The sequence below is a fragment of the Procambarus clarkii genome, chromosome 14 (assembly GCF_040958095.1).
Source record: "Procambarus clarkii isolate CNS0578487 chromosome 14, FALCON_Pclarkii_2.0, whole genome shotgun sequence".
NCBI lineage: Eukaryota > Metazoa > Arthropoda > Malacostraca > Decapoda > Cambaridae > Procambarus > Procambarus clarkii.
Window position 1 is genome coordinate 48073204 of NC_091163.1, and position 22400 is coordinate 48095603.

The window sequence follows — 22400 nt, forward strand, 5'->3', positions numbered from 1 at the left end:
TTGGTTTTTGTCTGCTACTGAAGACCCTATCTTCGATGGTTCCCATATAAAAATTAGCAAATAAAACTCCTAAGGGGGAGCCCATTGCTACTCCGTCTATTTGTAAATACATGTCTCCTTGTGGACTGATGAAAGGGGCTTCCTTTGTACATGCTTCGAGAAGACTTTTCAAGTGTGGCTCAGGTATGTCTAATTTGGGGGTGCTCTCGTCTCTGTATACTCTGTCCAGTATCATTCCTATGGTTGTGTCGACTGGGACGTTGGTAAAAAGGGATTCAACGTCAAGGGAAGCGATGATTCCATCGGGCTGGGTAGATTTGATCAATTCTAGGAAATCTGCTGATGATTGTAGACTAAACTTACTTGGAGTGTATGGAGTTAGGAGTTCATTGAGTTTCTTTGCCAGGTGATAAGTTGGGGTTGGTATTTGGCTGATTATAGGGCGTAGTGGGTTACCTGGTTTATGCGTCTTAACATTGCCGTAAGCATATCCTAAGCCATAGTCGCCTTGAAGTTTATTGAAATGCACACTACCTTTCTTTGCGTTGATTGCTGTAATTGTTTTGTTTACTTTCCGCTTAAGGTCTTCTACGGGGTTCCTCGTGATTCGTTGAAATTTGGAGTCGTCACTTAGGATGTCGCTAATTTTGTTCATGTATTCATGGGTAGGAATCAATACATATGCTGCTGTTTTGTCGGCTTTTCTTATTGTTACGTCTTTCAGATTTTTTAGTTGTTTCGCTGCTTCTTTGAGTGTGTGTGTGTGTGTGTATATATATATATATATATATATATATATATATATATATATATATATATATATATATATATATATATATATATATATATACACACACACACACACACACACACACACACACACACACACACACACACACACACACACACACACACACACACACACACACACACACACACACACACACACAGTCAGTCAGTCAGTCAGGGGTCTTCTGTAATACTATCATCGCTAAATAATAGCATGTACATATATATTTTGACATTTTTAGGCGATGCTGTGGTCACAAGCTGAACATCAGTGCTGTGAGCTCATGTTGCGTGCACCAGCCTTGGTGGTTCACTCAGTACTGAGGCCCCTCACTCCTGGTAATGTTGCCCACGATTTTTATTTAAAATGGTGTCTGTTTACAAGAGCCCTGAGGAAGGTGATGTGAACCCTGTGTATCCGCGGGCCGTTTAAATCTTGCGTAGTACTCCAAAACTACATATGCAGTGATGCACACTTTTGCGTCAGCTACTCAAAACTTCATATGCAGTGTTGGGCAGTTTAAGGGTTAATGAGGAAGGGACATCCTCTACTGCCTCTATTTACAACTATTTTCTTAGATTGAACCTTACCACTGACTTTCTTGGGACCATGGCGAAATATATAATAATTACCTTTATGTTCAAATACCCAAAAATCCCAAAACACTGAAATTCTTTACAAAGAATTCAGGCGCGATTGTCACTAGGTGGGAGGCACTGTTAAACTGAGGCGTGGTCGCCGTGCCACCACACGCTAGGTCGGCCATACGTGTATCAACAAACTACTTTACCCTAGGCAAAGTTCGTAACGCAATTTGGATTTTACGAAGAAATTGGGCTCGTAACCTGAAAATTCGTAAAGAGGGGCATTTGTGAGCCAAGGTATCACTTTACTTCTCCCGGAGCCGTATGTATATGTAAATGTGTGTTTGATTATTTGTATATGAGTAATAGTATGTTTTATGGCCGCCTGTTGTTTCTTTTCCAGGGTACGTTTTCCGCCAAAAGTTGTGGTGCTTCGGGCTCCGTTTTGGGTTCAGGTTCATTTCCAGTTTCCTTTGGGTTCTTCGGTTTTGTCTCCCAGAGATTTCCCTCTCAAATTTCTCTTGTACAGGTTTGGGTGGCTCTTGGTGGTTTCCTCCGGTGTGGCCCAGTCTTGGCCTCTAATCTGGCCCCGACCTCTATTGAGGGGCGGTCCCTGGGTCTTCCTGGCTTGCAGGCTGCTGTCTTGCTTTGGCCTGGGCCCCAGCTCTGGGGTTTTCTCCACTCTTTTGTCTGTTTTGTTTGCAGTCTAGGTTGTTCCTCAGTTCCTGGCAGCTTCTGCTGCTGCCATCCTCTTTCTGCTTTGTTGGTGATCCGGGGTCGGCGTTCTCGTGCTCCCGGCTGGATCGTGCCAGGGTTCGAGTCTCTGCAGGTCGAGGTAGGCCTTGTTGTAAGTTTCTGAACCGGCGCCACCTTCTCGTATGGGGTGTTGGCCCTTTCGTGGGTTGCCCCCACGGGAGCCGGGGACACTAAAGCCCCGAAATCATCTCAAGATAACCTCAAGATATTGCCCCATTACCAGGATGCTGGTGGGGGGGGGGGGGCAGGGACTCGTGCTGTTTGCTCATGCCTGATCCCATGATTTGTGGGTTTTTCGGGTTGTGTCATCCGGCCTGCGGTAGCATTGGGCGGCTCCTCTTCCTACCGTGGGATTTGTGGCTGACTTCTCATTCACTCTGTCAGGTCATCTTGGAGTGGGTGAGCTTGGGAGTGGTCGAAAAGACCTTGTCCCTCAGGTGGGGTTCCCACCTGTTTCCAGTACCGAAATGGGACTGTGCGGATATGTGGTTCATTCTGGACGTGTCCTGCTGAACCTCTGGATTCCTTGCCCCTCCTTTCGGATAACTACTCTGTCCCTGGTTTGGCTTCTGTTAGAGCCGGGTTGTTGGTTGGTGATTCTGGATCTCCGGGATGTATATTGGCACCTCCCTATTCATCTGGAGTTCAGGGACTGGTTAGGTTTTGTGGTGGAGGGGCAGGCTTACCGCTTTCGTTGCCTTCCTTTTGGGTTGAATCTGGTGCCTCGCATATTCATGCGGCTTCCCGGTTCGTGGTGGCCCTTCTGCATCTGCTAGTGGTTCAGGTGTAGGCCTATCTCGACAACTGGTTGGTGTGGGCTCCCAGCCGGTCTGCTTGTCTGCTCTCCAGGGGGATGGTTCTTTCCCAGTTCACCGGATTCTGGTTCCTGGTGAGCTGGAAGAAGTCTCATCTGGTTCTATCCAAAGGTTAGGACCCAGCTGGGCCTCGTGAGGGACTCTCGGAACACTTCCTTGTGTCTCCCTCGGGAGGCATTGCTGCTGCTGCAGTCCTGCCTTCTGCTGTTTGGGGGAAGGGGGTTCCCCGGGTCATGTGGTGGTTGCTCGAGCAGTTGTGCAGGAGTCTGACCTTTCCCGTGCCGATTTACTCACTGGGTCGGGACTGGCTTCAGCGTTTGGTAGCTCCAGGGAGCCAGAGGAACTCTACACAGAAAACCAGCGTTGAACGTAATGAAACGCCATTTTCTGGGTGAGTCCCGGAGGCTCCCCGGTACCCTTGCTCCCTCCGGTCGGCGGTTTCCATTTTGTTTTTGATTCTCAGCCTCTGAATTGGGGTGTGAGTAACCGGTACGGGAGGTCCAGGGCTTCCCCTTCACCCTCCCAGGGAGGGGAGGGCTGCGTGGACAAGTGGTGTGGCGGTGTGTATGATGTTTGCTTGTTTCTTTAGATGGGGGGGGGTGGAATCTGCCTCTCTATTCGGTCTTTGGTTGCAATTTTTCTTACCATGTGGGGTCTGTTTTGTTATGCCTACCTTTCTGGGTGCTAACCCCAGTTGATGGCAGATATGGAATGTCCCCAAATATATGGGGTTTCCATAGGCCATTGCTCCCTTTGCCTTTTTGAGGCGGCCAGGTTCTGGCTTGTGGTCCTCGGTAGGCTGAACTCCAGATGACTGATGATCCCGGACTAATATGCGCATATCAGTCCGATAGCTCCAGAGAACCGGAGGGACTCACACAGAAAATAATTTTTTTCGTTGTAAATACATGTAACTTAACCAAATATTCTTTATCCACAGGATAACAACCCAGAGGAATGTTCAGTGTGTTTTAACAATTATGATGACACTCTGCTACGGCCTCGCACTCTGCCTTGTGGCCACACATTCTGCTCCCAGTGTATTGACAATGCTATCAAGAATGGTCAGCTGAGCTGCCCCAGCTGCCGTGCCCAGCACACTGCCACTGCTGCTACTCAGTTCCCAGTCAATTATGGTATGGAGGCCTTTATCAGAAAACTAAAAGGTATGGAAGTTGTGCCAGTGAAAACGGTACCCACAAAACCCAATAAAGCTCCGACCAGAGGCATCAGTAAGAAGTTACGTTCCCTGGTGGAGGAGCAGAAGAGCAGCATCAGCAGCCTCATTACCAGCTGTGAAGAGGTACTGTCCCAGCTGGGTGAGTACCGGGGGCAGCTGGGGGACTGGAAGACTCAACACCTCCAGCTCCAGGACAGACTCTATGCTCTGGTAGAGCAGAACAAGTCAGCAATGAAGCTCTTGGAACTGGAGGATACCAGTGTGGTGGATATGACAACACAAGGAGAGGAAGGGAAGACTCAGCTGCAGGCCATGTTGGGGAGCCTCGACACAGTCAACACAGTACAGGAGGTTGACACAACCATAGACACAGCTGATGAGTGCAGTATGAAGGTAGAAGATTGGCTCCAGAAGTGCCAGGAACTCTTCCCAGATGTCAACACTGTCCACACCTCAGTGAAGGTATGCTGCTGAAGGTCACATTGTTCTCACCCAACTGAGTGTAGTATTGCCTCTATATAAACACTTTTGATATGGAGACACATCAAGATGAGAGTAAACTTTATATATATAGGATGATATGGAGACACATCAAGATGAGAGTAAACTTTATATATATAGGATGATATGGAGACACATCAAGATGAGAGTAAACTTTATATATATAGGATGATATGGAGACACATCAAGATGAGAGTAAACTTTATATATATAGGATGATATGGAGACACATCAAGATGAGAGTAAACTTTATATATATAGGATGATATGGAGACACATCAAGATGAGAGTAAACTTTATATATATAGGATGATATGGAGACACATCAAGATGAGAGTAAACTTTATATATATAGGATGATATGGAGACACATCAAGATGAGAGTAAACTTTATATATATAGGAAACTTTTTGTTTTAAAGCCTGAAACATTTTTATTAATAAAGTCAACTGTCATCTTGGTGTTTCACTACACTGTGGTCAGCACTCAGTGTTCACTACACTGTGGTCAGCACTCAGTGTTCACTATTCACTACACTGTGGTCAGCACTCAGTGTACACTACACTGTGGTCAGAACTCAGTGTTCACTACACTGTGGTCAGAACTCAGTAAAACACTACACTGTGGTCAGAACTCAGTGAACACTACACTGTGGTCAGCACTCAGTGTACACTACACTGTGGTCAGCACTCAGTGTACACTACACTGTGGTCAGAACTCAGTGTTCACTACACTGTGGTCAGCACTCAGTGTTCACTACACTGTGGTCAGCACTCAGTGTACACTACACTGTGGTCAGAACTCAGTGTACACTACACTGTGGTCAGAACTCGGTGAACACTACACTGTGGTCAGCACTCAGTGTACACTACACTGTGGTCAGCACTCAGTGTACACACTGTGGTCAGCACTCAGTGTTCACTATTCACTACACTGTGGTCAGCACTCAGTGTACACTACACTGTGGTCAGAACTCAGTGTACACTACACTGTGGTCAGCACTCAATGTACACTACACTGTGGTCAGCACTCAGTGTACACTACACTGTGGTCAGCACTCAGTGTTCACTACACTGTGGTCAGCACTCAGTGTTCACTACACTGTGGTCAGCACTCAGTGTACACTACACTGTGGTCAGCACTCAAGTGTACACTACACTGTATTCACCTAGCTTTGCTTGCGGGGGTTGAGCTCTGCTCTTTCGGCCCGCCTCTCAACTGTTATTAACTACTAACTAATTTTTTTCTTGGGGGAGCCCCTATGGCCCCGGAGCTATCCAGGCTGACATGAATATCCTTAACTTTGGCATCAGTCGATGTGGGTGGAGTTCTAGGCCTACCGGTGACCACGAGCCAGAACCTGGCCCCCTCAGAGAGGCACGAAGAGCAATGGCCTATAGAAATGCACATGTGGTTTTGGAGCATTCTATATCTGCCATCAACCAGGACAGGCACCCAGAAAGGTAAGCACCCCAAAACAAACCCTTGTTCTGGTTAAAATGGCAAAAATAGACAAACGAGTGGACAGAACTCCCCAAATGAAAACTACCAAGCGAGCATGACGTCACCGGAGCTATGCCTCATGTCTGCGCAGCTCCCCCCCTTCCCTGGGAGGGGGAAGGTGAAGCCCCAGACCCTCGTACCAACGATCCACACCCCAGTTCTTCGGCTGGTGTGATGCATCGCAGTCGTGTGGCTCCAGGTCCTGACTCTTGTGTTGTGTTGTGCTATGCTTTGGTTCAGTGCTGCTCTTACGGTGGCGTGGGAACTGGAAGTATTATTTCAAGGTGCTCGTGCTGCATGCGCTTAGGGCTCTCTTCCCTAAGTGCCCTGTAAGTACCGCCCTTGAAGCTTGGGGTTATCATCCAGAAGTCACCTTGGGTCTACCTCTGTTGGTCTTTTGCTGCTCAGCGAACCCCCCCTCCCCCGAGTGTTTGGGGAGGGGGAGGGTTCCCGCCCTTGTTTGCCTTGGGGTAAGTGGTAGAATTTGCAGTTGTTAGGGTGCGGGGTACTATGCAGCTAGTTTTCACCTATAACAACAGCTGGCTCTGTTCCCTTTGGGTACGTTGCCGTCTTGTGAGGTTTATCTTTTTTTTATTGGTAGGGGGGGGGGGTCTGCCTCGGTATTACTTTCCCGTTTTACTAGGGTTGCTTTTGTTTGCTGGTACCCCCTGCTTTGCCCTCGTGAGTGGACACGTTCCGGGGGTTCAGCTTTAGCAGTGTTGTTTGGTAGCTTAGGCGCCGGTTAGCAGTACACTGCCTGGGATTACCCTTAGCAGACCCAGTCTAGTGGCCCTGGGAAACCCCGCGGGGGCACTCGGGTCCGATGGATGTGACCCCTGAGTCTCCTCTCGCTCTGTGCAAGTTTTAGGGTTGCTCTGTCCCCTTGTCTCAGGGCGACGCTTATTGTTTTTGCCTCCATCATGCTGCCTGTTGGATCGGTGACACATTCGACTCGGAGTCCTTCGAGATTTGTTACTTGTTTGTGAATCAATTCACCCAATCTATAGATGACATTGTTCGGGGTGCAGGCGGCTTGCATGTTGCAGGATAGGTTTAGGTTGTTGCAACGTGTTCGGTTGGTTGCTTCCCCGGATACCCTGAGGCTGCCCCGTTTTGCTTATAGGGACCCAGACTTTGGGGTGTTGGTCACTTCGGCCTTGGTTCAGTCCGCGCCCCCTTGTTCTTTCCCTGCTGTAATTCATTCAGTTCCTCACCCCCCCCCCCACTTCCGGCTCAAAAGTGTCTGAGGGCTTCGGGGTTGGGGCAGGGTTTAGAGGTTTCTGAGACTCGGGCGGTTTTGGGGGTTGCCCCTTCCTGGGTGGCGATGGAGGCATTCTAGTCTGTTCCTCCAGCCGTAGCTCCAGGGTCTGACCATTGGGCCCATTCTCTTTCTGCCATTCTGGCCGCCCCGGCTTTTTCTTGAGACCGGGGCTTTGGAGGACGACTCGCTCCCGAGGCCTGACGTGGAGGCTCGCAGGGTTGGGGAGGAGCTGGCTTAGGGGCTTTGGGCCCCGTTGGACCCTTGGAGGGTTGGAAGACTCTTCGAGCGAGGCTTACTGTTACAAGGAGTGGGGTTTTCCTTTCCCCCCTATGCGAACGAGTTGGATTTGGGTTCGGCTCCACCCCAGGTTCGGTTCTGTGTCCTTGCAGGTCCTTCAGTTCCGTCCTTCCAGAGGTTTTCAGCTTCCCGCGTCTCGCCTGCTGAGGTGCAGGCGGCCATTGCGGCTTACCTCCTGCACGACCCTGAGTATGTCTCCATAATGGATCCACCTTCTTTCAGGTTTGGGGCTTCGTCTCTGTACCGGGTTTGTTATGAGGTTCAGGGTTCATCCTGGCTTATGGACTGCCCTTTGTTCTTGCTGGGTGCTTGGGAAGCCTCCTGTCATACCCAGATGCTTGAGTGGCGCGAGGCGTTGACTGTGGTCCAGGTTTACCTGGGGGGGCGACTTTGAGCACCTTAATGAGTGCCTTTTTGCTCCGGCCCTTCTGCTGGATGTTGGCATGGTTCAGCTTCACGTGCAGGTTCCTTCCCTGTTGGCTGCGCTTGTGGCTGAGGACTTGCGCACACGTGGCCTGTTGGCTGCGCTTGTGGCTGAGGACTTGCGCACACGTGGCCTGTTGGCTGCGCTTGTGGCTGAGGACTTGTGCACACGTGGCCTGTTGGCTGCACTTGTGGCTAAGGACTTGTGCACACATGGCCTGTTGGCTGCGCTTGTGGCTGAGGACTTGCGCACACGTGGCCTGTTGGCTGCGCTTGTGGCTGAGGACTTGCGCACACGTGGCCTGTTGGCTGCACTTGTGGCTGAGGACTTGCGCACACGTGGCCTGTTGGCTGCGCTTGTGGCTGAGGACTTGTGCACACGTGGCCTGTTGGCTGCGCTTGTGGCTGAGGACTTGTGCACACATGGCCTGTTGGCTGCGCTTGTGGCTGAGGACTTGTGCACACGTGGCCTGTTGGCTGCGCTTGTGGCTGAGGACTTGTGCACACATGGCCTGTTGGCTGCGCTTGTGGCTGAGGACTTGTGCACACATGACCTGTTGGCTGCGCTTGTGGCTGAGGACTTGCGCACACGTGGCCTGTTGGCTGCGCTTGTGGCTGAGGACTTGCGCACACGTGGCCTGTTGGCTGTGCTTGTGGCTGAGGACTTGTGCACACGTGGCCTGTTGGCTGCGCTTGTGGCTGAGGACTTGTGCACACGTGGCCTGTTGGCTGCGCTTGTGGCTGAGGACTTGTGCACACGTGGCCTGTTGACTTCAGTCCTGCGTTTCTTTTCCCTCCTGGAGCTGTCTTCGGATTGGCTTGAGGATGTGGTGGAGGCGCTTGGGGCCGTTCCTTGGGTCTGGTGCTTTGGTCTCGGCTGGTCGTGCGTCGTCTGCACTTTTGAAGGTGTTTGCGACGATCCTGCGGGATGCACTGTCGTGGTTTTCTCTGCACATCTCTCGTGTCGAGAGGTGGTTTTCGCTTCCTCCTTGGAATCTGCTTGGGCCCTGACTCTTAGACTGTCTTTGCCCTTTTGTCTTTTGTTGTTTGCGGCCTCTGCGGTCAAGCAGTATATGCGGGCAGCTTCTTCCAGCTGCTGCCCAATGTCTGACTTGTTGGTTCTGTGGGGTTCCCGGGTGAGTTCTTCCCGGAGGGGTTGTGCCAGGGCTCATGGTTCTGCTCGTCGGGTAGGCCACAGGTGCCAGTTTCAGAGCCGGTGCCACCTTTGATCCCAGCTGCACCTGGTCGTCGCGGTGATCGCTCTGTGTGCAGGTCGGATTCTCATAAGGGGCATAGGCCATTTTGCAGTTTTTCTCATGGCCTGCGGTGCCGTTGGGTGGGTCCTCTTCCTTAGGGAGGGAGGTTAGGGGCTGGCAGGGCAGGCCTCTTCTCCTGCACTTTGTCAAGTCGTCTTGGAGTGAGTGAGCTTGGGCTTGGTCGAAATGACGACGTCTCTCGGGTGGGTTTCCTGCCGTTTCTGGTTCCGAAATGGGACTGTGTGGACCTGCGGTTCATTCTGGACTTATCATGTCTGAACCCCTGGGTTTCCTGCCCCTCCTTTTGGATGACCACTCTGCCCCAGGTCCGGCTGCTGGTGGAGCCGGGTGCTTCGATGGTGTCCTTGGACCTCAAGGACGCGTAGTGGCATGTCCAGATTCATCCTGGGTTCAGGGACTGGCTTGGTTTTGTTGTGGGGCGTCGGAGTTACTGCTTTCGTTGTCTCCCGTTCGGGTTGAACCAGGGGTCTCACATGTTCACACTCTTTACCCGAGTCGTGGTGACCTGTATGCGTCTGTTAGGTGTTCAGGTGTTGGCCTTGACGACTGGCTGGTTTGGGCTCCCAGTTGGTCCGTGTGTCTGCTCGCCAGGGGTTTAGTGCTTTTCCAGCTAGCCGGGTTAGGGTTCCTGGTGAACTGGCAGAAGTCCCATCTGGTTCCCTCCCAGGTTCAGACCTGGCTGGGTCTTGTATGGGATTCTCAGACCACTTCCTTGTCTCTCCCTCTGGAGTCTCTCCTTCGGCTGCAGTCCCGTGTGTGTTTGTTTCTGGCGGGTTCCCTGGTCACTCTGAGGTTGCTCGAGGGTTTGTGGGAGTCTGAACTTTGCGATGATGGTCTACTCACTGGTCGGGTTTGGCTTCGTCGGCTGTTCTGGTTCCTTCGGGAACATCCCTTTCGCCTCTCGTGCGATTGCTGGGTTCGACCCCTGGGGGGGGGGGCCTTACGTTAGCTGCTGCATTGCCAGCTTCCTCTTCGGGTTTTTCCGGGTTCAATACCTTGGTGCCTATCCGAGCCATCGCTCGATGTGTTCATGGAAGCGTCATCTCTCGGCTGGGGCTTTGTGACCAGTGCTCACCAGGCCGGCCAGGGGCAGTGGGGTCCGTCCTTCCGTTGGGCCCACAACACGGTGCGGGTGTTCGCTGAGTTGTGGTTCGCGCTTCGGAGGGTTTGGGTCGCCCGCGGATCGACGATCCGGCTCCATTCGGACTGCTCCCTGGTGGTTCATTGCCTGAATTGAGGGGGTTCGATGCAGTCCTTGGCTCTTTGGGACTGGTCGCTTTGGGTGACTCGTCTGCTGAGTTCTCGGAGTTTGGCTCTCCTGGGGGTTCACTTCTGGGGGGGGGGGGTGTCCAATGTCCTGGTGAACGACCTATCCCAATTCGTTCCCCTGTCCACGGAATGGACGGTTGATGCGGACTCATTCAGTTGGCTCTGCCAGAAGTTCAGGTGCCCATTCAGGTGGACCTCATCGCATTGGTTTGGTCGAGGCATCTTCCGGTATATGTGGCGCCCTTCCCCAACCATGAGGCCATTGGGATCGACACCTTCCGCCAGGACTGGTCAAGGTGGTGGTTCCTGTACCTCTTTGTCCCGGTTCAGCTGTTCCTCCTGGTTCTGGCTTGCTTAGAGACTTACCAGGGGCGAGTAGTCCTCTTGGCCCCGTGGTGGCCGGCCCAGCCGTAGTTTCAGGCGCTGCTTGCCCGGTGTCCGGACCCAGAGGTTTTCCGTGGCTCCGCCTCTTTCAATAGATCGGCCTGGTCCATTACGAGACTGGTTCACTCTTCTCCAAGTCTTTGCATTTGGTGTTTTTTGACTCTGGTTTATCACCATCTGTATGGTGATCAAGTGGCTTCTTTGATGGTTTCCCACCTGCGGGCCTTATCTTGGCGGCAGTATTAAGTTTCCTGGTGATCCTTCCGGTTCTTCTTGACTCTTCGTTTCTGCACTTTCCTTTCAGTTTGGGTGGTGTTGTTCTTTCTCTCATTGTTGTTCCAGGACCGTCCCCTTATGCCGAATACTGTCGCCTCGTACCGTGCGTCGTTGGCAGAGCCGCTGCAGCTTGCTTTCGGTATAGATGTAACTTCTGTACAGTTCCGCAAGCTGTCTCGCGCATTGTTTCACCTCCGGCCTGCTCATGCGCAGCCTGAGCAGTCCTGGTCTTTGGACAGAGTGCTCTCCTATCTCTCTTCTCGGTTTTTTGTGGGCCCCTTCAGTTCAGGATTGTTTTTCTAAGGCTCTTTTCCTGTTGGCATTGGCCTCTGCGGGTCAGGTTGGAGAGCTTCATGCTCTCCTACGGTGCAGGGGTTTCTGCTCTTTTGGTCGTGGTGATAGGTTTGTTCGTTTGCAGCTGTCTCCTTCTTTTCTGGCAAACAATGAGACTGCAGGTTTCTGGAGGAGTCCTTGGGTTGTTAATGCTTGGTTGGTCAGGCCGGGGGTGCATCATGTTTTGTGTCCGGTTGCAGCCATTATTTGCATGCCATGGCTTTTGTGTCCAGGGACGAGCTTTGGGTTGATCCAGTTTCCCTTCTTCCCTGTTCGCGGGTACAGGTCTCTCAGGTCGTTCACATTGTTAGTAAGTCTAGCCACCCTGTGGTCTATCCTTATGCCCATGACGTTCGTAAGTTTGCTGCTCTTGTTGCCGTCTCTGGGAACATGTCCTAGGCTGACATTTGGGTACGGGGTTTTTGGCGTTTGAACAGGGTCCTGGCTGCATGCTACCTTGTTAACATTCCTGGGCCTTGTCGGGCCTGTGTCACTTTGGGTCGGCGGCTGCAGCCTGTCTCAACCTGCTCGGTGTCTCACCTGTCTCGGTGCTCACATCTCGAGTTGAGATGTGAGCACCGACCGCCTATATAAGTCCCTTTTCTTTTTCGTCTTTGGTGAAGTAGCTCTGGGGAGCCGTAGGGGCTACCCCCAGAAAACCAGTGTTGAATGTAATGAAAAGCCATTTTCTGAGCGAGTCCCAGAGGCTCCCCGGCAACCCTCTCTCCCTCTGGTCAGAGGTTTTTGCGTATTTTGATATCTAGCCTCAGAACTGGGGTGTGGATCGCCGGCGTGGAGGGTCTAGGGCTCCTGCTTTCCCCTCCTGAGGAGGGGGGGACTGCGCAGACATGCGGCACGGCTCGTATGACGTCATGCTCATTTGCTCGTTATCATTTGGGGAGTTCTGTCCACTTGTTTGTTTATTTTCGTCGTTTTAACCAGAATAGGGGTTTGTTTTGGGGCGCTTACCTTTCTGGGTGCCTGTCCTGGTCGATGGCAGATATAGAATGCTCCAAAATCACATGTGTATTTCTGCAGGCCATTACTCCTTGTGCCTCTCTGAGGGGGGCTAGGTTTTGGCTCGTGGTCCCCAGTAGGCCTAGAACTCCACCCACATTGACTGATGCCAAAGTTAGGGATATTTATATCTGCCTGGATAGCTCTGGGGAGCCTCCGGGACTCACCCAGAAAATGGCGTTTCGTTACATTCAAAGCTGTCTTTTTTCACACACACACACACACACACACACACACACACACACACACACACACACACACACACACACACACACACACACACACACACACACACACAGGGTGAGGTGAAGCTGGAGGAGGCAGAAGTCACACTGCAGCAAGCTCCTGGAAATATCGAATTACCTAAGTATTGGGCACAGGTTGAGGGCTACAGTGGTGTCCCAGGTTACATAAAGGTTCAGGGAAGAGTAAAAGCAAATAAAATACAATAAACAAGTAAAACTGAGTGAAAATAACCGAGTGGAAAAGTTTGTTTTGGTCTAGAACAAAATCAAAGATGGCCGCCGCCACCACCCCCACTGAGAAGGTATACACACCATCAGATGATGGTTTCAAAGGATTCTCACCACAAGATATAAGGAAAGGAGGTGTTCTTGGCAGGTTAGAGATAATTGAGGATATGCAAAAGAAGTATGAAGAAAAAGTGCTTAAATTAGAAGAGGACAATGGAACTCTTTGGAGTGAGCTTTGCACTCTAAAAGGGAGTATGCTTCAACAAGGTAAGATTATTACTGCATTAACAGAAAGGTAACAAATCAGGAGGAACAAATCAAGGAACTAGTGAAAGAAAATGAGGCATGGAAAGTGAAGTGTGGTGACTTTGAAGAAATAAACAAGAAAATAGACTCATATAGTGAACAACTCCAAGCAAGCCTAAGGGCTAACATAGAGTTAGGTAAGGATCTCCAACGGGAAACTTCACTGACAACTCACATAGAGGAGGTGAATAAAGAACTAGAAAAGTATAAAGAAGAAATAAAAGCGACATATGCTGAAGTTGTAAAAGAGAAAGAGACTATCAAAGAAGTGTGTTCGGAAGTCAAAACCAGAAATGACCAACAAGAAGCAGAAATTAGGCAAGCAATTAGGAAAGAACTGGTTACCAACAGTAAACTGGTACAAAACACTGCAGATAGAACTAAGTCCATAATCATTTTTGGATGTTTAGAGAAGGAAATTTCATCTAGGGTGGACCGAGCGGCAGAAGAGATGAAAATCATAGAGAAAATAGTAGGTTTAGGAGAAGGCTCAAAGGAAAATGTCAGTGATTTTAGAAGAATAGGAAAATATGAGAAAGAAAAGAACCGCCCCTTAAGGGTGACGTTTAATGGAGTGAAAAACATGATGGAAGTGCTAAGAAATGCCAGGAAACTGCAGAGTGATGAGGTTGGCAAATCTTGGTCAATAAGTAAGACCTCTCCAAGAAAGACAGAGAAAAGCTGAAAATGAACTTAATTGAGGCAAAACGTCTAAATGGGGATAGAAATGAAGAAGACAGAAATTCTTTTTTTTACAAAGTGATAGGGACTGGAAAGCTTGTGAAATGGTACATAAAAACAAAGCAACAAGATCAGTAGTGGAAGGGGGAGTAAAGAGCAAAGGAAAAGGGAACATGTTCCTGAAAATTGTATATACCAACATAGATGGAGTGAGGTCAAAAACGTTGGAGTTGCAAGATATAATCCAGCTTAGGGTCCCAGATATTGTTGCATTATCAGAAACGAAACTTGAAGGAAATATAATAAATGAAGTCATATTCCCAATAGGCTACTCAGTTTGGAGACGTGACAGGAAAACTAGGAAGGGAGGAGGAGTGGCTGTACTGGTGAAAAAACACCTGAAGGTAAAAGAGTTAATATTTGAAAACCCTCGAGATATTGACATAATGGCATTGCAGGTCTGGAATCAGGATGATAACCTGATAATTGTAAATGCCTACAGCCCACCAGCAAGCAACACGTGGACAAAGGAAGAACTGGATGACAAACGAGAGGGCCTTATAATGGTCATGAGAGATATTATTGTACAAGCAGATAAAGATAAATCACGACTGTTGATACTGGGGGACTTCAACTTTAGAGCAATAGACTGGGAGGCCTATGAAGCAAGAACGGAGGACTTTTGGACATGCAGATTTGTGAACCTCATTCTGGAGACATTCTTGTATCAACACATAAAGCAAGCCACAAGAATGAGGGAAGGAGATGTACCGTCAGTACTGGATCTAGTATTCACCAGGAAAGAAGAAGAGATTTTTGACATCCAGTACCTTCCTCCCTTGGGAAAGAGTGATCACGTCCTGTTAGACATTAAATATGCTTTAAGATATCATCTAGAAGAAAATGGGGACATTGAAACAGTTGATAAACTCGATTTAAAGAGAGGCAACTATGGGGAACTTCAAAATTTTTTTAATGAGTGTAATTGGACAGAATTGTTGCTAGGCAGGGAAGTAAATGAAATGTATGCCAAATTTTTAAAACTATACGAGGAAGGCACACAAACATTCATACCAAAACAGAGATGCAGGACCAGAAAACAGGATTGGTTCGACAGAAATTGTGAGAGGGCAAGAGACCAAAAGACACAAAAATGGAATCAGTATAGGAAGAGGCCAAACCCCCAAACATACCAGCGATACAAAGATGCGAGAAACAATTATACAGCAGTAAGGAGAGAGGCAGAAAGAAATTTTGAAAAAGGGATAGCAGATAAATATAAAACAGAACCGGGCCTATTCTACAAATTCATAAACAACAAATTGCAGGTAAAGGATAATATCCAGAGGTTGAAAATGGGAAACAGATTCACGGAAAATGAAAAGGAAATGTGTGAAACATTAAATGAAAAGTTCCAAAGTGTGTTTGTACAAAATGAAATCTTCAGAGAACCAGACACAATAAGAATGCCAGAGAACAACATAGAGCGGATAGATGTGTCTAGAGATGAAGTGGAAAATATGCTAAAGGAGCTCAGTAAGAACAAAGCAGCTGGCCCAGATGGCGTTTCACCATGGGTTCTGAGAGAATGTGCATCTGAGCTCAGCATTCCACTTCACCTGATCTTTCAGGCATCCCTGTTTACAGGAATCGTAGCAGACGTGTGGAAACAAGCTAACATAGTTCCAATCTACAAAAGTGGCAGCAGGGAAGACCCCCTCAATTATAGACCTGTATCATTGACAAGTGTAATAGTGAAAGTATTGGAAAAGCTAATCAAAACTAAATGGGTAGAACACCTGGAGAGAAATGATATAATATCAGACAGACAGTATGGTTTTCGATCAGGAAGATCCTGTGTATCGAATTTACTCAGTTTCTATGATCGGGCCACAGAGATATTACAGGAAAGAGATGGCTGGGTTGCCTGCATCTATCTGGACCTAAAAAAGGCTTTCGACAGAGTTCCACATAAGAGGTTGGTCTGGAAACTGGAAAATATTGGAGGGGTGACAGGTAAGCTTCTATCATGGATGAAAAATTTTCTGACTGATAGAAAAATGAGGGCAGTAATCAGAGGCAATGTATCGGAATGGAGAAATGTCACAAGTGGAGTACCACAGGGTTCAGTTCTTGCACCAGTGATGTTTATTGTGTACATAAATGATCTACCAGTTGGTATACAGAATTATATGAACATGTTTGCTGATGATGCTAAGATAATAGGAAGGATAAGAAATTTAGATGATTGTCATGCCCTTCAAGAAGACCTGGACAAAATAAGTATATGGAGCACCACCTGGCAAATGGAATTTAATGTTAATAAATGTCATGTTATGGAATGTGGAATAGGAGAACATACACCCTATACAACCTATATATTATGTGAGAAATCTTTAAAGAATTCTGATAAAGAAAGAGATCTAGGGGTGGTTCTAGATAGAAAACTATCACCTGAGGACCACATAAAGAATATTGTGCAAGGAGCCTATGCGATGCTTTCTAACTTCAGAATTGCATTTAAATACATGGATGGCGATATACTAAAGAAATTGTTCATGACTTTTGTTAGGCCAAAGCTAGAATATGCAGTTGTTGTGTGGTGCCCATATCTTAAGAAGCACATCAACAAACTGGAAAAGGTGCAAAGACATGCTACGAAGTGGCTCCCAGAACTGAAGGGCAAGAGCTACGAGGAGAGGTTGGAAGCATTAAACATGCCAAAACTAGAAGACAGAAGCTAAAGAGGTGATATGATCACTACGTACAAAATAGTAACAGGAATTGATAAAATCGACAGGGAAGGATTCCTGAGACCTGGCACTTCAAGAACAAGAGGTCATAGATTTAAACTAGCTAAACACAGATGCCGAAGAAATATAAGAAAATTCACCTTCGCAAATAGAGTGGTAGACAGTTGGAACAAGTTAAGTGAGAAGGTGGTGGAGGCCAAGACCGTCAGTAGTTTCAAAGCGTTATATGACAAAGAGTGCTGGGAAGACGGGACACCACGAGCGTAGCTCTCATCCTGTAACTACACTTAGGTAATTACACACACACACACACACACAATCACACAGAAACTGAACAAAAAGGCGTGGAGAAACTTCCAGAATAACAGAACACCAGAAAGCAGAGAGAGATACCAGAGAACCAGGAATGAGTACGTCAGGGTGAGAAGAGAAGCAGAGAAAAATTTTGAAAATGATATAGCAAACAAAGCCAAGACTGAACCAAAGCTACTCCACAGTCACATCAGAAGGAAAACAACAGTGAAAGAACAGGTATTGAAACTTAGAACAGGCGAGGACAGGTATACAGAGAATGACAGAGGTGTGTGTGAGGAACTCAACAAGAGGTTCCAGGAGGTCTTCACAATAGAACAGGGTGAGGTCACTGTGCTAGGAGAAAGGGAGACAAACCAGGCGGCCTTGGAGGAGTTCGAAATTACGAGAGAGGAGGTCAAGAGACACCTGCTGGATCTGGATGTTAGAAAGGCTGTTGGTCCAGATGGGATCTCACCATGGGTACTGAAAGAGTGTGCAGAGGCACTTTGCTTGCCACTCTCCATAGTGTATAGTAAGTCACTAGAGACTGGAGACCTACCAGAAATATGGAAGACGGCGAATGTGGTCCCAATATACAAAAAGGGCGACAGACAAGAGGCACTGAACTACAGGCCAGTGTCCTTGACTTGTATACCATGCAAGGTGATGGAGAAGATCGTGAGAAAAAACCTGGTAACACATCTGGAGAGAAGGGACTTCGTGACAAATCGCCAACATGGGTTCAGGGAGGGTAAATCTTGCCTTACAGGCTTGATAGAATTCTACGATCAGGTGACACAGAGTAAGCAAGAAAGAGAGGGCTGGGCGGACTTCATTTTCTTGGATTGTCGGAAAGCCTTTGACACAGTACCGCATAAGAGGCTGGTACATAAGCTGGAGAGACAGGCAGGTGTAGCTGGTAAGGTGCTCCAGTGGATAAGGGAGTATCTAAGCAATAGGAAGCAGAGAGTTACGGTGAGGGGTGAGACCTCCGATTGGCGTGAAGTCACCAGTGGAGTCCCACAGGGCTCTGTACTCGGTCCTATCTTGTTTCTGATATATGTAAATGATCTCCCGGAGGGTATCGATTCATTTCTCTCAATGTTTGCGGACGATGCTAAAATTATGAGAAGGATTAAAACAGAAGAGGACTGTTTGAGGCTTCAAGAAGACCTAGACAAGCTGAAGGAATGGTCGAACAAATGGTTGTTAGAGTTTAACCCAACCAAATGTAATGTAATGAAGATAGGTGTAGGGAGCAGGAGGCCAGATACAAGGTATCATCTGGGAGAGGAAATTCTTCAGGAGTCAGAGAAGGAAAAAGACTTGGGGGTTGATATCACGCCAGACCTGTCTCCTGCAGCACATATCAAGCGGATAACATCAGCAGCATATGCCAGGCTGGCCAACATACGAACGGCATTCAGAAACATGTGTAAAGAATCATTCAAAACTTTGTATACCACATATGTCAGGCCAATCCTGGAGTATGCAGCCCCAGCATGGAGTCCATATCTAGTCAAGGATAAGACTAAACTGGAAAAGGTTCAAAGGTTTGCCACCAGACTAGTACCTGAGCTGAGAGGTATGAGCTACGAGGAGAGACTACGGGAATTAAACCTCACTTCGCTGGAAGACAGAAGAGTTAGGGGGGACATAATCACCACATTCAAGATTCTGAAGGGAATTGATAGGGTAGATAAAGACAGTCTAATTAACACAAGGGGACACAGGTGGAAACTGAGTGCCCAAATGAGCCACAGAGATATTAGAAAGAACTTTTTTAGTGTCAGAGTGGTTGACAAATGGAATGCATTAGGGGGTGATGTGGTGGAGGCTCACTCCATACACAGTTTCAAGTGTAGATATGACAGAGCCCGATAGGCTCAGGAATCTGTACACCTGTTGATTGACGGTTGAGAGGCGGGACCAAAGAGCCAGAGCTCAACCCCCGCAAACACAACTAGGTGAGTACAACTAGGTGAGTACACACACACACAAAAAAAAATTATACCAAAACAGAGATGCAGGGCCAGAAAACAGGATTGGTTCGACAGAAATTGTGAGAGGGCAAGAGATCAAAAGACACAAAAATGGAATCAGTATAGGAAGAGGCCAAACCCCCAAACATACCAGCGATACAAAGATGCGAGAAACAACTATACAGCAGTAAGGAAAGAGGCAGAAAGAAATTTTGAAAAAGGGATAGCGGATAAATGTAAAACAGAACCGGGCCTATTCTACAAATTCATAAACAACAAATTGCAGGTAAAGGATAATATCCAGAGGTTGAAAATGGGAAACATATTCACGGAAAATGAAAAGGAAATGTGTGAAACATTAAATGAAAAGTTCCAAAGTGTGTTTGTACAAAATGAAATCTTCAGAGAACCAGACACAATAAGAATTCCAGAGAACAACATAGAACGGATAGATGTGTCTAGAGATGAAGTGGAAAATATGCTAAAGGAGTTCGGTAAGAACAAAGCAGCTGGCCCAGATGGAGTTTCACCATGGGTTCTGAGAGAATGTGCATCTGAGCTCAGCATTCCACTTCACCTGATCTTTCAGGCATCCCTGTGTACAGGAATCGTAGCAGACGTGTGGAAACAGGCTAACATAGTTCCAATCTACAAAAGTGGCAGCAGGGAAGACCCCCTCAATTATAGACCTGTATCATTGAGAAGTGTAATAGTAAAAGTATTGGAAAAACTAATCAAAACTAAATGGGTAGAACACCTGGAGAGAGATGATATAATATCAGACAGACAGTATGGTTTTCGATCTGGAAGATCCTGTGTATCGAATTTACTCAGTTTCTATGATCGAGCCACAGAGATATTACAGGAAAGAGATGGTTGGGTTGACTGCATCTATCTGGACCTAAAAAAGGCTTTCGACAGAGTTCCACATAAGAGGTTGTTCTGGAAACTGGAAAATATTGGAGGGGTGACAGGTAAGCTTCTAACATGGATGAAAAATTTTCTGACTGATAGAAAAATAAGGGCAGTGATCAGAGGCAATGTATCGGACTGGAGAAATGTCACAAGTGGAGTACCACAGGGTTCAGTTCTTGCACCAGTGATGTTTATTGTCTACATAAATGATTTACCAGTTGGTATACAGAATTATATGAACATGTTTGCTGATGATGCTAAGATAATAGGAAGGATAAGAAACTTAGATGATTGGCATGCCCTTCAAGATGACCTGGACAAAATAAGTATATGGAGCACCACTTGGCAAATGGAATTTAATGTTCATAAATGCTATATCTTGAGGTTATCTTGAGATGATTTCGGGGCTTTAGTGTCCTCGCGGCCCGGTCCTCGACCAGGCCTCCACCCCCAGGAAGCAGCCCGTGACAGCTGACTAACACCCAGGTACCTATTTTACTGCTAGGTAACAGGGGCCTAGGGTGTAAGAAACTCTGCCCATTGTTTCTCGCTGGCACCTGGGATCGATCCCAGGACCACAGGATCACATATCCCGCGTGCTGTCCGCTCGTCCGACGGCTCCCTCGCTCGGTTGACCGGCTCGGCCGACGGCTCCCTCGCTCGGTTGACCGACTCGGCCGACCGGCCATGTTATGGAATGTGGAATAGGAGAACATAGACCCCACACAACCTATATATTATGTGAGAAATCTTTAAAGAATTCTGATAAAGAAAGAGATCTAGGGATGATTCTAGATAGAAAACTATCACCTGAGGACCACATAAAGAATATTGTGCGAGGAGCCTATGCTATGCTTTCTAACTTCAGAATTGCTTTTAAATACATGGATGGCGATATACTAAAGAAATTGTTCACGACTTTTGTTAGGCCAAAGCTAGAATATACAGCGGTTGTGTGGTGCCCATATCTTAAGAAGCACATCAACAAACTGGAAAAGGTGCAAAGACATGCTACTAAGTGGCTCCTAGAACTGAAGGGCAAGAGCTACAAGGAGAGGTTAGAGGCATTAAATATGACAAAACTAGAAGACAGAAGAAAAAGAGGTGATATGATCATTACATAGAAAATAGTAACAGGAATTGATAAAATCGATAGGGAAGATTTCTTGAGACCTGGAACTTTAAGAATAAGAGGTCATAGATTTAAACTAGCTAAACACAGATGCCGAAGAAATACGTATAAGAAAATTCACTTTCGCAAACAGAGTGGTAGACGGTTGGAGCAAGTTAGGTGAGAAGGTGGTGGAGGCCAAGACTGTTAGTAGTTTCAAAGCGTTATATGACAAAGAGTGCTGGGAAGATGGGACACCACGAGCGTAGCTCTCATCCTGTAACTACACGTAGGTAATTACACACACACACGGACAGATGACCAAGATGACCTAGACAGACTGAGTGAATGGTCCAACAAATGGCTGTTAAAGTTCAACCTGAGTAAATGCAAAGTAATGAAACTAGGCAGTGGAAACAGGAGGCCAGACACAGGATACAGAATAGGAGATGAAGTACTTAATGAAACAGACAGAGATAAAGATCTAGGAGTTGATATCACACCAAATTTGTCTGCTGAAGCCCACATAAAAAGAATAACGTCTGCAGCATATGCGAGGCTGGCTAACATCAGAACAGCGTTCAGGAACCTGTGTAAGGAATCATTCAGAATCTTGTACACCACATATGTTAGACCAATCCTGGAGTATGCGGCCCCAGCATGGAGCCCGTACCTTGTCAAGCACAAGATGAAGCTGGAAAAAGTCCAAAGGTATGCCACTAGACTAGTCCCAGAACTAAGAGGCATGAGTTACGAGGAAAGGCTGCAGGAAATGCACCTTACGACACTGGAAGACAGAAGAGTAAGGGGAGACATGATCACAACCTACAAAATCCTCAGAGGAATCAACCAGGTAAACAAGGATAAACTATTCAACACTGGTGGGACACGAACAAGGGGACACAGGTGGAAACTGAGTACCCACATGAGCCACAGAGACGTTAGAATGAACTTTTTCAGTGTCAGAGTAGTTAACGGATGGAATGCATTAAGCAGTGATGTGGTAGAGGCTGACTCCATACACAGTTTCAAATGTAGATACAGTATGATAGAGCCCAGTAGGCTCAGGAATCTGTACACCAGTTGATTGACAGTTGAGAGGTGGGACCAGAGAGCCAAAGCTCAACCCCTGCAAGCACAAATAGGTGAGTACACACACACACACACATATATGCCAGGCTGGCCAACATAAGAACGGCATTCAGAAACTTTTGTAAAG

The 22400-nt window shown here is 47.6% G+C and overlaps 1 protein-coding gene across 1 annotated transcript in view; it reads left to right on the forward strand.

The window, feature by feature from the left end:
• Window positions 1-22400, forward strand: part of LOC138364635 (uncharacterized) — a 348932-nt gene that overhangs the window by 261803 nt on the left and 64729 nt on the right. The window contains exon 4 of the mRNA XM_069324594.1: window positions 3886-4587. Within this exon, the coding sequence (XP_069180695.1) occupies window positions 3886-4587 (702 nt within the window). The remainder of the gene's footprint in view (window positions 1-3885; window positions 4588-22400) is intronic.